Below are 14917 nucleotides of genomic sequence, written 5' to 3'. Positions count from 1 at the left end.
TGCTAAGGGACAGGTAAAGGAGATCTATCCGTACTCGAGGCGCACTTACGTCCGCCTCGAGGACGCACTCCCTGATCTCATCATTCGCCACCACTGCCTTCCTCGGTCATCTGGGCTACAGAGTAGCGAGGCCTGGAGCCTCCCTTTTCAACAAGAGCGTAATTTAATCACCCGAACGTTTTGCTAAATCTGGTGACTACTCTTTTCGCAACTGACGCGTCAGCTAACCAATTACCAGCGGGAATTTCCTCCCCTTCCGGTCCTTGGTTGGGGCGGCCTCTGGTATCTAGCAAGTTTTGTGGAGCCACAACTGACGTAAGTCAACAAAGGTCATGTGAAAAGAACCGTTCGCGTCAATTGGCGGCGCCCGGCTTTGGGGGTGCTGACGTGACGGCGACTTGGCTTTCGCCCTGTGATACGGTTAAAACAACTTTGTGCTGGTGCTGGCGAAGTTTATGATTCTAAGAAATTCTTCCATTACAGCGAGGTTCCGCTTTTTCTGCTGTCACCGCGAACCCCGCGATGTGACTCCCGGAGCCTAGCTCCGCATTCCCTGCTTTTGCTGTCACCTTGGGATTTTTCGTCGCCGCCACCTGTATTGGAGAAGCTGGTTGTGGTAAAGTTAGTTTGCCAGTCTCTCGAGGTTAGGGCGTCTTTTCGAGCTCTGGACTGGGGGTTGGTAGGTTTCAGCGTTGGGAGTTTTACATTTATTGCGTTTATATGAAATCTTGCGGAGTGTCGGTAGCTACTGCCGCCGCTGCTTTTGGTGATGAGGGAAAGAAAATGGCGGCGGTAAAACCGAGCAGCGAGACCAAGGAGGGGTCCCTCAGCTTGACAGCAGAAGAGAGCGAGACACTCAGTGGACTGGACAGGTACGGACCGCAGTCATTCACCCAGGTGCCTCCGCACGGGCTGGAGCCGCTGTTCTGGGAGACCTGAGCTCGGGTTGCCTCCGGTGGCGGCCCCCAGGCAGCGGTCGCTGCTGTCGGAGCCTTGGGGTCAGGAAGGGACGGGTCAGTGGCTTTACCCGAGCGTTAACAAGTCGCGTGTATTTCTTCCCATAGTCGACTCTTTGGGTTCGTGAGCCTTCACGAAGATGGCGCCAGGACTAAGACCCTATTGGTCAAGGTAAGGCATCCTCGGACCTACAGTGTTCTTCGTTCACTCTCTGTGGGCTTTGGCTCCCGCGGCTCCTCTGAGGCGGGTCAGAGCTCGCTGTGGTCGCAAGTGAAAAATTATTTTTGCAAAAAAGACGTCACTTACTGCCTTGCGAAATTCTGAGTCGTAACCTGAGAAGCACAGAGGGCCGCGCTTTGTGACCAGGCGTAGCAGTTGTTTGGGGGCATTTTCGTTAGAAAATTCAAATTATGTCTGAATTTTAGCATCACAAGATCCTGAATGTGTGCAGTTTAAAAATTTTAAGAGTGTTATATCATTTGCGGTGTGTTTTTCTTTTGCAGTTTTTTCTTTGACGTCTAATTTTAGCTTAGCGTTTTAAGCTTTCTTATATCCTTGTTCTCAGAACAAGGTACTTTAGAGCGGTCAAGAGTTTAAATTGGGTATTTGAACAATATACTGATTGATACGTGTTTGATCTGAAGTTAAGTGATTTGTTTACTTGTTTGGGTCTAGCTGCAGAGAATATTGCTGTGAATGCCATTTTATGATCGTGTTGTTTCTGGAACCAGGGAGCTTTCCCTGTTTGTGTGAAAAGTTGTTGAGATTGTCATTTAGTTAATGGCTGCTCCTGTCGGCCAAGATGGCGGGAAATAGTGGGTGGAGAAATGACGAGGCGAGCTTTGAGGGAGGGAGGAGATAAAAACAGGGAAAGAGTAGCAATGAGTAGGCTTTCGCGTCGGCTTGTGTAGCTCGATGGTGCTTAATAAAAACTAAGCACTATTGTTTAAAAGTAGAGTTCTTGTATCGTTACCAAGCTTTACAGCAGCATTCATAAACATTGACTGTGCTGTAGGCCATTTAGTTAATCTTATGTAAATGATTGCACAAAAGGCCCTCTAGTTTTCAGTCTCTGTCATTTTCTGTCTCCTGAGCAAAATTTGGTTAAAATATTTTCTGTTGTCAGTTGGTTCATAAAAGTTGGTAATTGTGCAACAAATATTGCTTCCATTAGATATTTTTTTCTAGCTGAAATCGATAGCTGTGGATTTCTCATAGTTTGTAATGCAATTGAAAAGGAAATATTAAGTAATTTTCATTTTAAGATGTTTTTCCTGCCATGATTCTTATCTTTAGTTTGAATTTGTGTAATCAACTTTCTTTTACCTGTAATCTCGCTTTTGTATTTGTTTTGAAGGCAAATAATGATCACAAACAACTGTAATATTTTTTTCACTAAATCTAGTCCATTTGATAAAACTTGAATTAAACTTCCATCATGTAGGTAATAGTTGCTCCATTAAAATGATCACTGGCAAAATAAATATTGATTAGCTCTGATATGATTTAAGCAGCAGTGATTGTTGTTTTTTAAAAAAATTGAGTATGTATTTTATTTTCAAAGTTATGACTGAAAAAATTCTGACCTTAGGGGGATGTTGTTTTTTTTTTTTTTAGGCATTTTATTTAACTCATTCTAGTGAGAGTGCTGTGGTATTCATTGTGGTTTAATTTAAATTTCTTTTTTTTAAAAAAAAATCTTTTTTGGAGTATAATTGCTTTACAATGGTGTGTTAGTTTCTGCTTTATAACAAAGTGAATCAGTTATACATATACGTATATCTCCATATCTCTTCCCTCTTGAGTCTCGCTCCCTCCCACGCTCCCAGAATGTTATTTTATAGCAGTGTGACTTGATAGTTTAACTTAAGGTTGGTCAAGTTGAGTATACTGACGGTAATTTGGAAAAGAATGGGCAAATCTATTACTTTGGTTATGATAATGAAGAAAAAAAGTATTGTGATGTTTTATGTGCTCAGAACTTTAAATATCCATATGCATGAGTTCAGATAAATTCTCAATTAGTGGTGCTAAATGTTGGATAGGAATTTGGTATGAACTGTTAAGATACTGTGCAGTATTGGGTTTAAATTTTAAGGAACTGTCTTCAATTATTAATTGTGAAGGTGAGCATGTCTTTCTCAAATTACAGTAACATTTTAATAGTGAGAAGGCTTGAACTTTCATTGTGTCTGGAAGATTTGTAGCTTCATAAAATGCTTGAGTAATGTTTCGTTTTGTTAAACTACTGTAAATGTTTTGAGTGAAATGGAAATAAAAAATTAAACTTGATTAACATTTAATTTTATGACTTGTGAATTCCTACCTCTTCCTAATGAAGACTCATTAACCTTAATATTAAAGTAACTTAAGTGCAGGGGCTTCCCTAGTGGCACAGTGGTTGAGAGTCCGCCTGCCGATGCGGGGGACGCGGGTTCGTGTCCCGGTCCGGGAAGATCCCACATGCCGCCGAGTGGCTGGGCCCGTGAGCCATGGCCGCTGAGCCTGCGCGTCCGGAGCCTGTGCTCCGCGAGGGGAGAGGCCACAACAGTGAGAGGCCCACGTACCGAAAAAAAAAAAAGTAACTTAAGTGCAGTGAAATATTCTGGGCTATGTGAGCAAACTCATGGATCCATCTCTCCCTCCCTTTCTAGCTTTGTTGAGTTATAATTGGCATAAACTAAAACTGCTGGTATTGAATGTGCACAGCTTGACAAGTTGGACATATTTCCTCAAAGCCTGTGTTTAAATTAGGCTCTTTTCTCTCAACTTCCCTAGTCTTCAAGGGTGCTTTCTCCCAATGGTTAGCTTCTCTGTCTTTGAAAAAAAATTTTTAAGTGTAAATGTTGTTACGTACCATTAGAATTGTTTAATAATAGATGCTTAAAACTGTGAAATATAAGAATTTTTAAAGGATTGTCATAATATACAGTGTTCAGGATTTTAGATTGAAAAATAAATTAGTAATGTATTGCTTTTAGTAATACTTTAAAAATAAGCTGTAAACAGCTAGTCATTACTTAATCAAAATTTTTGAACTGTCACATGACCTTAACTAGGTTGCAGTTTAACCGGTGCTAACATTTAATCTTATGGTAATGTATATTTCAACATTTTTTTTTTTTTTTGGCTGCAACATGTGGCATGCAGGATCTTAGTAAACCCGGGCTCCCTGCAGTCAAAGCATGAAGTTCTAACCACTGGACTGTCAGGGAATACCCATATTTCAACTTATTTTTTAAATGGGTGTATTTTAATTAACCAGGCCTTTTAACAGAAATTAACAGTGACTTTCCTTGCAGTTTAGAAAATGTTTTAGATTGATTTTATGTTGGATAGAGTTGAAATAGAATTGTCCACTGAAATAAAAAATGCACAGCCTGAGAGCTGTGAGTTTCAGTTTTATTTGGGGCCTTACTGAGGACTCTAGCCGGGGATACAGCCTCTCAGTCCTGAGGAACTGCTTTGTATAGGTAAGAGGGGAGGTCAGTATGTATCTTGGTAGAAGGTTTACGGCTACTCATGAGGCACAAATATCTTAATGATTTAAGTGCTTTTCTAAGTATGGGAAGATTCAAGAAATTGGGTTTATAAAATTTTCTCCTGAAAATATCTGAACTATCTGAAGCCCTGCTTTGCCAGCTTTTTCTAGAGCACAGAGTGCCTCATGCCTCTTCTCCACCCTTAGCTCTTTTCCGTGATGTTGAAGGTCAGCAGCTGCCATGGCTAGTGGCTCAGTCTTTGTAGAGGCAGATGACAAATGACATTCTTTAGTTGGCAGAATATTACTAATATAGTGTTGCTTTAAAAGAATGCTGGGGGAATGTAGTCTGATTATTGCTGAGTTACCCATTGCTACTGTTGTTTGTTTAGAAGTATCTTTCTCAGTTTTTAGTCTTATCTCCAGCAGCAGTCCCCAACCTTTTTGGCATGAAGCACTGGTTTTGTGGAAGACAGTTTTTCCACGGGGTTGGGGTGGGAGGATGGTTCAGACTTGCCCGCAGCTCACCTCCTGCTCTGTGGCCTGGTTCCTAACAGGCCCAGGACTAGTACTGGTCTGTGGCCTGGGTGTTGGGGACCCCTGATCTACATAGTGTTATTGAAATTTTGCTTTTTTGGAGTAATTATGTTAACCAGTAAAAGAATTAGTAGGGAAGTTGTAGTTTGTTTAGTATTCAACAATGTGTGGGACTTCCTTGGTGGTCCAGTAGAATTAAGACTCCATGCTCCCAATGCAGAAGGCCCGGGTTCCATCCCTGGTCAGGGAACTAGATCCCGCATCCCACATGCTACAACTAAGAGCCCTCACGCCTGCATGCCACCACAAAGATCCTGCATGCCGCAACTAGGACCTGGTGCAGCCAAATAAATAAATCATACATACATACATATTTAAACACCACCACCAAAAACAATGTGTGCTTTTTGCCCTGAAGGATAGTTTTAGAAGAGTTGGCATTTAAAAGTTTTTGCATAATGGAAGTGGTTTAAAATTGATTGAAGGGCTTCCCTGGTGGTGCAGTGGTTAAGAATCCGCCTGCCAGTGCAGGGGACATGGGTTTGAGCCCTGGTCCGGGAAGATCCCACGTGCTGCAGAGCAACTAAGCCCGTGTGCAACAACTACTGAGCCTGCTCTCTAGATCCTGGGAGCCACAATTAGTGAGCCTGTGAGCCACAACTACTGAGCCTGCACGCCACAACTAATGAAGCCCGTGGGCCTGGAGCCCGTGCTCTGCAACAAGAGAAGCCACCACAATGAGAAACCCATGCACCACAAAGAAGACCCAATGCACCCAAAAATAAATAAGTAAAATAAATAAATTTATAAAAAAAAAATTGAAGCATTCATTTTTCTAGATTTGATCTTAATGCATGGAGAAAAATTTATTAAAATGGTTTCAGAAGTGGCTTTTTATACAGTAATATTTCAGTGGTGATATTTAAGGTACCCTTACATTATATGTATTTTCTGTTTGTTGACATTTAAGCATATATTAATTTCCTTTTTTTTTTTTTTTTTTTTTGGCCAAGTCTTGTGTCTTTTGGAATCTTAGTTCCCTGACTAGGGATTGAACTCAGCAAGTGAGGGACGGAAGTGGGGCGGCCCACAGCAGTGAAAGTGCCAAATCCTAACCACTGGACCACCAGGGAATTCCCTATATTCATTTCCATTTTAAGAAAGTTGTTTGGGTTAAAAAAAGTGACAATAGAAACGTCATGTTTTGCTATTTAGAAATTGTCTTTAATTTGAGGCATTAAAAATTATTTTCTTGTTAGGAAAGTTGTATTCTAAACCATTATAGTTTCAGTGCACGTTACTAGACAAAGTTTTGCCTAGGCATTATATAGGAATGTTAGTATAAAATTTTGTTATAACACTAGTCATAAAGACCAGAAGAGATTATAGGAAGTGTTTTCATATTTGGGCACAATTCAGAACTGGCAGGTTATAAATGGAAACTTTCTTTTTTTTAAAAAAATTAATTAATGAATTTAATTTTGGCTGCGTTGGGTTTTCATCACTGTGCATGGGCTTTCTGTAATTGCGGTGAGCAGGGGCTACTCTTTGTTGCAGTGCACGGACTTCTTAAAGCGGTGGCTTCCCTTGTTGCGGAGCACAGGCTCTAGGCACACAGGCTTCGATAGTTGTGGCGCTCGGGGTCAGTAGTTGTGGCTTGCCGGCTCTAGAGAGCAGGCTCAGTAGTTGTGGTGCATGGGCTTAGTTGCTCCGTGACATGTGGGATCTTCCTGGAGTGGGGCTCGAACCCGTGTCCCCTGCTTTGGCAGGTGGATTCTTAACCACTGTGCCACCAGGGAGGTCCCAGTGGAAGCTTCCTTAGTTTCAGCTTTTCTTTTTAAAAATGAAATTGCTCTATTTATTTTATTTATTTCGGCTGCTTTTGGGTTTTTGTTGTTGTGTGTGGGCTTTCTCTAGTTGCAGCGAGTAGGGGCTACTCTTCGCTGAGGTGCAAGGGCTTCTCATTGTGGTGGCTTCTCTTGTGGCAGAGTGTGGGCTCTGGGCACTAGGGCTTCAGTAGTTGCAGCACACGGTCTCAGTAGGTGTGGCTCACGGGTTCTAGAGTACAGGCTCAGTAGTTTTGGTGCAGAGGTTTAGTTGCTCCAAGCCATGTGAGATCTTCCTGGAGCAGGGATGGAACCCTTACCCCTGCACTGGCAGGCTAATTTTTAACCACTGCGGCATCAGGGAATTCCCGAAGTAGATCCTTTTAGAATTGAATAAAGTGGGGAATATTTGACACTCTTGTTAAGGTATGAATAAAACTGTTCTGTCTGATAGGAATTGTTGTGACTTGGGTCATAAAATTTGTAAGGCTTCACTCATTAAACAAAAATGAAGTTTTAGTGCTTGGCCAATTATGGAATCAGTGCAGACTTTTTTTTTACATTGGTTACATGATTTTTTATTTTAAAGTTTGTTTTTGCATCGCATCTTGTGATGCTTTGAGATATTTGCAACTCATGCTAAATAAACGATACTAATATTTTTGCAGTGAGGTGTCCAGAGGGCTAATTTACAGTAAGAAAACTTATAACATTGAGTCGACAAATTAAGGCCTACCTGCACATGTTTACAGGCTGTGGGGTTTGTTTGTTTTGGCAATGCCACATGGCTTGCAGTATCTTAGTTCCCTGACCGATTTCAATCGGGCCAAGGCAGTCCTAACTACTGCCGAGTCCTACCACTGGACCACAAGGGATTTCCCTACAGAATGTTGTTAATGTAGGTTATTTAATGATTGCCATCTGTGAACTTACATTGAATCTTCAAATGATTCGCTTATAAATTGAGATAATAAGTCAGAGCAATAAAAACTAAAGTGTGATAAGTGCAAGATTTTTTTAATCTATAGAGATAATAGATATTTCTGCCTACTGTAGGAGAGGAAAAATCCTTTTCTCTCTACTCTTCTAGGTTGTTGGCTGAAATTCCTTTGTAATAAAAGGTAAATTAACAGGAGAAAAAAGGAGTTTGATAACATGTGTACCTCCTGTATACATGACAGATACCCAGGAAAATTGAATAACTCCAAAATGGCCCAAGCCACCATCTTAAATACCATTTACAGATTAAGGCAAAAAAGATGTTGGGGGTGGGAGGCAAGTTAAGAGGGAAAAGCATGGAAACTGAGGTTAAGGTTGTCACGTAGATTTAAATCTGGGTTCTGTCTGTTGATGATAGTTTCTTGTGATTTAGAGTCTTCTGTCTCTTCCTGGTACCAAAAGGGAGACATCCTTAGAGTGTTGTTTTCCCTTATAAATGTAAATGTTCCTTATGTTTACAACTGGAACTCTACTCCATTTTTAGAGATACTTTTGGGTCTGTGGCTTCTCAAGAGTAAACACTTCAGAATAATCCTATCTATGCCAAAGAGGCTTTTTTGGGGTGGCGTATTCTGCTACCTTTCATTATGTTGAGCTTGTTACCCCTTAAGTGTTGTAAGACAAAGACCCCAGAATGTCAGTGAAGAAGGAAAGTATAAAGTGCTTTAAAAGTTCACAGTAAAGATCAGTTTAACAAATTAAAGTTTGAATAGCTCTTTCTCAGTAGGAGTTTCTTGGTAATTGTTTTCTTGATTTAGAGCATATTGAAGCATTTTCTAATATTATTTTAAAAAGCGTAGTTTAAAATTAAGATTTTAGCGCTTAGAAACTTAAAGGATAATCTATTCTAGGCTCTGTTCCTCTCTGGGGTCATTTTGTAGTAATATTTACTTATGCTATAGTTTTTTATCTTGAGACTTTTTAACGAGTATTCATTGATCAGTTTAAGAAGTTCTCTGACAGATTTTTGGAAGGATACTTGGGAATATTTAATAATGGTCATCTTGGACCCATATTCCAGGGCTGATTTACATTATGTTCCCACCCCATCTCCCCTTTTTTAACATGGCCGTATATAACTTAAAATACACCTTAAAGACTGTGTTAGTCAATACCCAGGAGTACAGATTTTATATATACCTAGAAGTGGATTTGCTGAGTCATATGGTAATTCTGAGTTAAATCTTGAGGAACCAGTTGTTTTCCACATTTTTTTTTTTCCTTTTTTTGGCTGCACTGCATGGCATGTGGAACTTCCTGGACCAGGGATCAAACCTGCGCCCCCTGCAGTGGAAGCGCATAGTCTTAAGCGCTTTTGTTTTCATAGTTTACCATTTCCCTACTTTTTGCTTGGATTCAGAGTTATCTTTTACAGACATGCTGTAGTTGGCTCTTTCCCAGGTCCAGTCTGGCATCTCTGACATTTGTTTGGAATGTGTATACTGTTCACATTTAGTCTCAACTTAAGGATACCTACTCCTTTATTTGCTTCCTGTCTCTCTCATTTTTTATTCCTGTAAATAATTAATTAATTAATTAATTATTTGGTTGCACTTGGTCTTAGTTGCTGAAGGTGAACTCCTTAGTTGTGGCTCACTGGCTCCTTAGCTGTAGCACGTGGGCTCCTTAATTGTGGCATGTGAACCCTTAGTTGCGGCATGCATGTGGGATCTAGTTCCCTGACCAGGGATCATACCCGGGCCCCCCTGCATTGGGAATGCTGTGTCTTACCCACTGTGCCGCCAGGGAAGTCCCTCCTTGTTGTTGTTGTTGTTGTTGTTGTTTGGTGGTACGTGGGCCTCTCACCGCTGTCGCCTGTTCCATTGCGGAGCATAGGCTCCGGACGTGCAGGCTCAGCGGCCATGGCTCACAGGCCCGGCCGCTCCGCGGCATGTGGGATCTTCCAGACCGGGGCACGAACCCGCGTCCCCTGCATCGGCAGGCGGACTCTCAACCACTGCGCCACCAGGGAAGCCCCCCTCCTTGTTTGTTGTTTTTTTAGTTGTATCTTTTAAAATTTATTGAAGTTAAATTCACATAGTATAAAATTCACCACTTTAATACTTTAAATCTGTACAGTTTAATGCTTAATATTAGTACATTCAAAATGTGTGGTTGTACTGTTACCTGATTTTGGACATTTTCATCATCACCCACCAAACAATCCCAGCAATTACTACCCATGGCCCTTCTCTGCTCACCCCTTAAGAAACAAACAATATGTGGCCTTTTGTGTCTGTTTTTTTTCAGTTAGCATAGGTTTGCAAGGTTCATCTATGTTGTATATCATGTATCAGTACTTCATTCTTGTTTGTGGCTAATATTCCATTATGTGGATATGCCACATTCTGGTTATTTATCCTTCGATGAACATTGGGTTATTTTCAGTTTTACCTGTTATGAATACAGTAACCCCTTGCTTATTCTTGGTTTTGCTTCTCTGGTCTCAAGTTACCCCCAGTCAGCTGCAATCCAAAAGTAAATGAGAAATTCCAGAAATAATTCATCAGTGTTAAATTGTGTGCTGTTTTGAGTAGCACGATGAAATCTCTCCCTGTCTTGCTACCTCCTGTCCAGGATGTGAATCATCCCTTGTCCAATGTATCCATGCTGTAAATGCCACCCACCCCATAGTTCACTTAGTAGCCCTCTCAGTTATCAGATTGACTGCCCTAGTAATTATATTCAAGTAGCCCTTATTTTACTTATTAATGGCCCCAAAGTAGAAAAGTAGTGACTCCAGCAGTTTATAAATTAGGCACAGTAAGAAAATATCCAAATTGCAATGTTTGTTATGTATGGTATTGGGAAAAAACCATAGTACAGTAAACCTTTGAAAAACATAGGTTTGAACTACAGAGTCCACTTAATTCTTTTTTACACAGTTAATATGTATAATACTATAGTGGTACATGAATGGAAGTTGGTTGAATCCTTGAGTACAGAACTGAGGATGCAGAACTTGTGTTAGGAAGGGCCAACTGATGGTGAACTCATACTTGGATTTTTGACTACTTGGGTATTCGTGCCCCTAACCCCTGCATTGTTCAAGGGTCAGTTGTGTATATAGGCTTCAGACATCCCCTGGGGTCTTGGAACATATCCCCCAACTGTAAGGGTGGACTACTATAGTACATTTTGTTGATGTTCCTCCTGCCTTTACGACACATTACTTGTGTGGTAGGTATCAGTTCTAAACATGGAATATGTCATTGCACTGCCTTCTGATCTCCGGTTTTAATGATGAAAAGCCAGCCAGTAATGAGATCATTTTCTGCCTCTCAACACAGTAAGTCATTTTTCTGTTGTTGGTTTAAAGATGTTTGATTTGTTTTTGGCTGTTAACAGTTTGCCTGTGGATATACCTACGTCTAGTTCTGTTTAGTTTTAGTCCCTGGACTTTCTTTAGCTTCTTGGATCTGTACTTAATTTTTCAAAAATCAAAGTTGCGGGGTTCCTTGGTGGTCCAGTGGTAAAGAATCCACCTTCCAATGCAGGGGATGAGGGTTTGGTCCCTGGCCAGGGGGTAAGATCCCACACCTGAGTGCCACAACTACTGAGCTTGTGCGCCTCAACTAGAGCCCCCATGCTGCAAACTGCAGAGCCGACGTTCTTTGGAACCCGCATGCCACAGTTACAGAGCACACAACCTGGAGCCTGTGCGCCATAACTAGGGAAGAGAAAACCCACATGATACAACTAGAGAGAAGCCTGTGGGCCACAGCGAAGAGCCTGTGTGCCACATGAAAGATCCTGTGTGCTGCAACTAAGACCTGACACAGCCAAAATAAAAAATAATAATAAACAATAAATAAATCTTTAAAAAAAGAAATAAAAGTTGGGAAGTTTCTGTGGTAATTACTTGAAATATTTTTCTATACCCTTTTCCTCTCCACTGGGATTCTCATTACAGCTAGGGTGTAATGCTCGACATTATCTCCACAGGGGTCAGAAGCTCTTTTTTTAAAGTTAAGTATTGTAATTGTTTTGGATTGGACAGTTATATTGATGTATGAAATGTATTTTAATGGCTCTTTTGCTTATTTCATACTTTCTGTTGAGCGTATCAACTTTAGCTTTTCATAAAAATAATATTTTTAGCTCTAATTTCTGTCTGCTTTCTTATGACTTTTGTGTTTAGATTCTGCATGTGTTTATTAATTTGAGCACGTTTTCTTTTATTTTTTGGAACACAATTTTCTTTAATTTATGAATATGTTTGTAATAGCTCTTTTGAAGTTTTTGTGAATACAGTATATAGATTCATTTGGGGTCAGTTTCTGTTGACCTTTTTTTTTTTTTTCTTTTGATTAATACAGGTAATACTTTCCTCTCTTTTTATGTGTTTAGTAATTTTTGAGTAAAAATAGGACATTTTAGATAAGTATTATAGCAACTTTCTTTGGGGGGGGGCTGGATTTACAATGTGGAACTGTCTTCTCTGTGAATGTCTGCATGATATTAAAAAAATTTGTTTTTCTGTTTTAGCTCTGTAGAAGTTGTCTTACTGTCTTCATAGTCCATAGTTGGTGCAGAAATTTTAAGACACCTCAAACACATGAACCTTCTGTTCTGTGCAGGATAATTATGTGTGGCTTGCAGAACACATTAGAAGTTGGAGTTTTTAAAATTTATTTTAATTTTGGTTGCGTTGGGTCTTTGTTGCTGCAAGCGGGTTTTTTCTCGTGGTGAGTGGGGGCTACTCTTGGTTGCGGTGTGAGTGCTTCTCATTACGGTGGCTTCTTATTGCAGAGCATGGGCTGTAGGTGCGCAGGCTTCAGTAGTTGGGGCACACGGGCTCAGTAGTTGTGGCTTGTGGCCTCTAGAGTGCAGGCTCAGTAATTGTGTTGCACGTGCTTAGTTGCTCCATGGCATGTGGGATATTCCCAGATCAGGGATCGAACCCGTGACCCCTGCATTGGCAGGCAGATTTTTAACCACTGAGCCACCAGGGAAGTCCCCAAAAGTTGCAGTTTTTAAATCTCCCTTGACTTTCACTTGAGGCTGTCTTGGATCTTTCCCTTACATGTGTACTTTATTACCAGCCATGATGTGCTTATGTGCTGCTCAACTCACACTGAGGCTGCAAACTAAAGCTAGAAAAGCCATTAGTTTTTGTCACCCACTGTCATATTTGTTACTTTTACTTTGTATGACTATGGGTTTTCACTAACTTCCCATTCACATTTGACATTTTATGTAGCAAAGCTGCTGACTTCATATCTGGTAAGTATACATTCTATAGGTGAAGCTTTAGCAGCTTCTCCAGAATAAAAGGTTCTTAGTTGTTTTTCTTTAATCTCTTTCCAGTGTCCTGAAATTAATGTTTTTGTAACTTTCAAGATTGTATTTAAAATTTTTTCCTTTTCTTCCTTTTTTTTTTTTTTTTTAAGAAGGTATTAATTATCCTGTTAAATGGTGCCCTTACTGGAGTACTTTTTTAGGATACTGCATTTTGTGATAGGGAAGAAAATTTATATGTAGTTCTTGGCATTGGGCCTGACACAGTGGCAGTTTATTACAAGTTAAATGTTATATTGGGAGCTTCCTGGTGGCACAGTGCTTGAGAATCTGCCTCCCAGTGATAGGGAAGAAAATTTATATGTAGTTCTTGGCATTGGGCCTGACACAGTGGCAGTTTATTACAAGTTAAATGTTATTTTGGGAGCTTCCTGGTGGCACAGTGCTTAAGAATCTGCCTCCCAGTTTGGGGGACACAGGTTTGAACCCGGTCTGGGAAGATCCCACGTGCTATGGAGCAACTAAGCCCATGCACCACAACTATTGAGCCTGCGCTCTAGAGCCCACAAGCCACAACTACTGAGCATGTGTGCCACAACTACTGAAGCCTGTGTGCCTAGAGCCTGTGCTCCAGAACAAGAGAAACCACCTCAATGAGAAGCCCATGCAACGCAACGAAGAGTAGCCCCTGCTTGACGCAACTAGAGAAAAACCGCACACAGCAACAAAGACCCAATGCAGCCAAAATAAATAAAATACATAAATTTTTAAAAATATATTATTTTGGAAAAGACATTTTAATTTGAACTCAGGCAGTGGTTTAGAAACGAAGGAGACAATTTTAAGAGATTTCTTGAAACACACTTTCTTTTGGTTTTTTAAATATACTACTTGCATTGACTTCATTTCTGATTACACTTGAGTGTCCTTTGCAGATTTACTCCTTTCCTTCCTCATTAGATTATGTTTGATAATATAAACCAAATGATATATATTTAAAATGTGCAATTTGTTGCAATTTGTTAATGTGCGATTTGGTATGTATATAAATATGAAGCCACCACTGAAAGCAACATAGTGAATATAGCCATCAGCCTCTCAATTTTCCTGTGCCCTTTTGTAATCATTCTCTTTTTACCACTGCTGCCCCATTTGTCATTATATAGTCACTGATCTGTTTTTTGTCACTAAAGATTAGTTTTGCAGTTTATAGAACTTTCTATAAATGGAATTATACAAAGTAAACTGTTTCAGTATTTCTTCTCTCCCTCAGCTTCTTTTCAGGTTTTTTGATTTTGTTCTGTCAGTAGTTTATTCTTTGGAAAACTTGAGCATCTTATTGCTTGCTTCTCTGTATATGTTCTTTGAAGTGCTTGTTCAAGTCTTTCCATTTTTGAAAGTTACTTTTTTTTTTTACTCAGATTTAGGAGTTAAAAAAATACATATATTTTGGTTTGGATTCTTTATCTGATAAGTAATCTGTAAAACATCTCTCCCATTTTGTGTATTCGTTCTCCTAATATTAGTGTGTTTTGAAGAGCAGAAGTTTGCAGTTTTCATAAAGTTCACTTTGTCTTTTTTATTCTGTGGATTGTGCTTTTCTTGCTTTATTAAGGATATCTTTACCTAAGTTAAGGTAAAAGAGGTTGTCTTCTTTGTTTTCTCATGAATGTCTTATTATTTTATATTTTACCTAGATGTGTGATCTGTTAGTAATTTTATGCATGTAATATGTCAAAATTCTCATTTTTAATAAATGGATTTTCTTTTTTAAATTTTTTTTATTTTGATTATGTGGACCATTTTTAAAGTCTTTATTGAATTTGTTGCAGCGTTGTTCCTGTTTTATGTTTTAGTTTTTTGGACTGCGCTGGGG

The 14917-nt window shown here is 39.9% G+C and overlaps 1 protein-coding gene across 4 annotated transcripts in view; it reads left to right on the top strand.

Annotated features, from left to right (window-relative positions):
* Positions 1-390: 390 nt before the first annotated feature.
* The window catches only part of LOC309817720 (lysine-specific demethylase 6A-like), a 163069-nt gene continuing 148542 nt past the window's right edge, over positions 391-14917 (top strand). For all 4 annotated transcript variants that reach the window (XM_082646987.1, XM_082646986.1, XM_082646985.1 and 1 more), the window contains exons 1-2: positions 391-872; positions 1065-1128. In XM_082646987.1, coding sequence (XP_082503113.1) covers positions 721-872; positions 1065-1128 — 216 coding nt within the window. In that variant the 5' untranslated portion in view covers positions 391-720. The remainder of the gene's footprint in view (positions 873-1064; positions 1129-14917) is intronic.

Source organism: Grampus griseus (assembly GCF_964374135.1).
Source record: "Grampus griseus genome assembly, chromosome: Y".
Taxonomy (NCBI): domain Eukaryota; kingdom Metazoa; phylum Chordata; class Mammalia; order Artiodactyla; family Delphinidae; genus Grampus; species Grampus griseus.
This window is presented reverse-complemented; position numbering and strand designations above follow the sequence as displayed.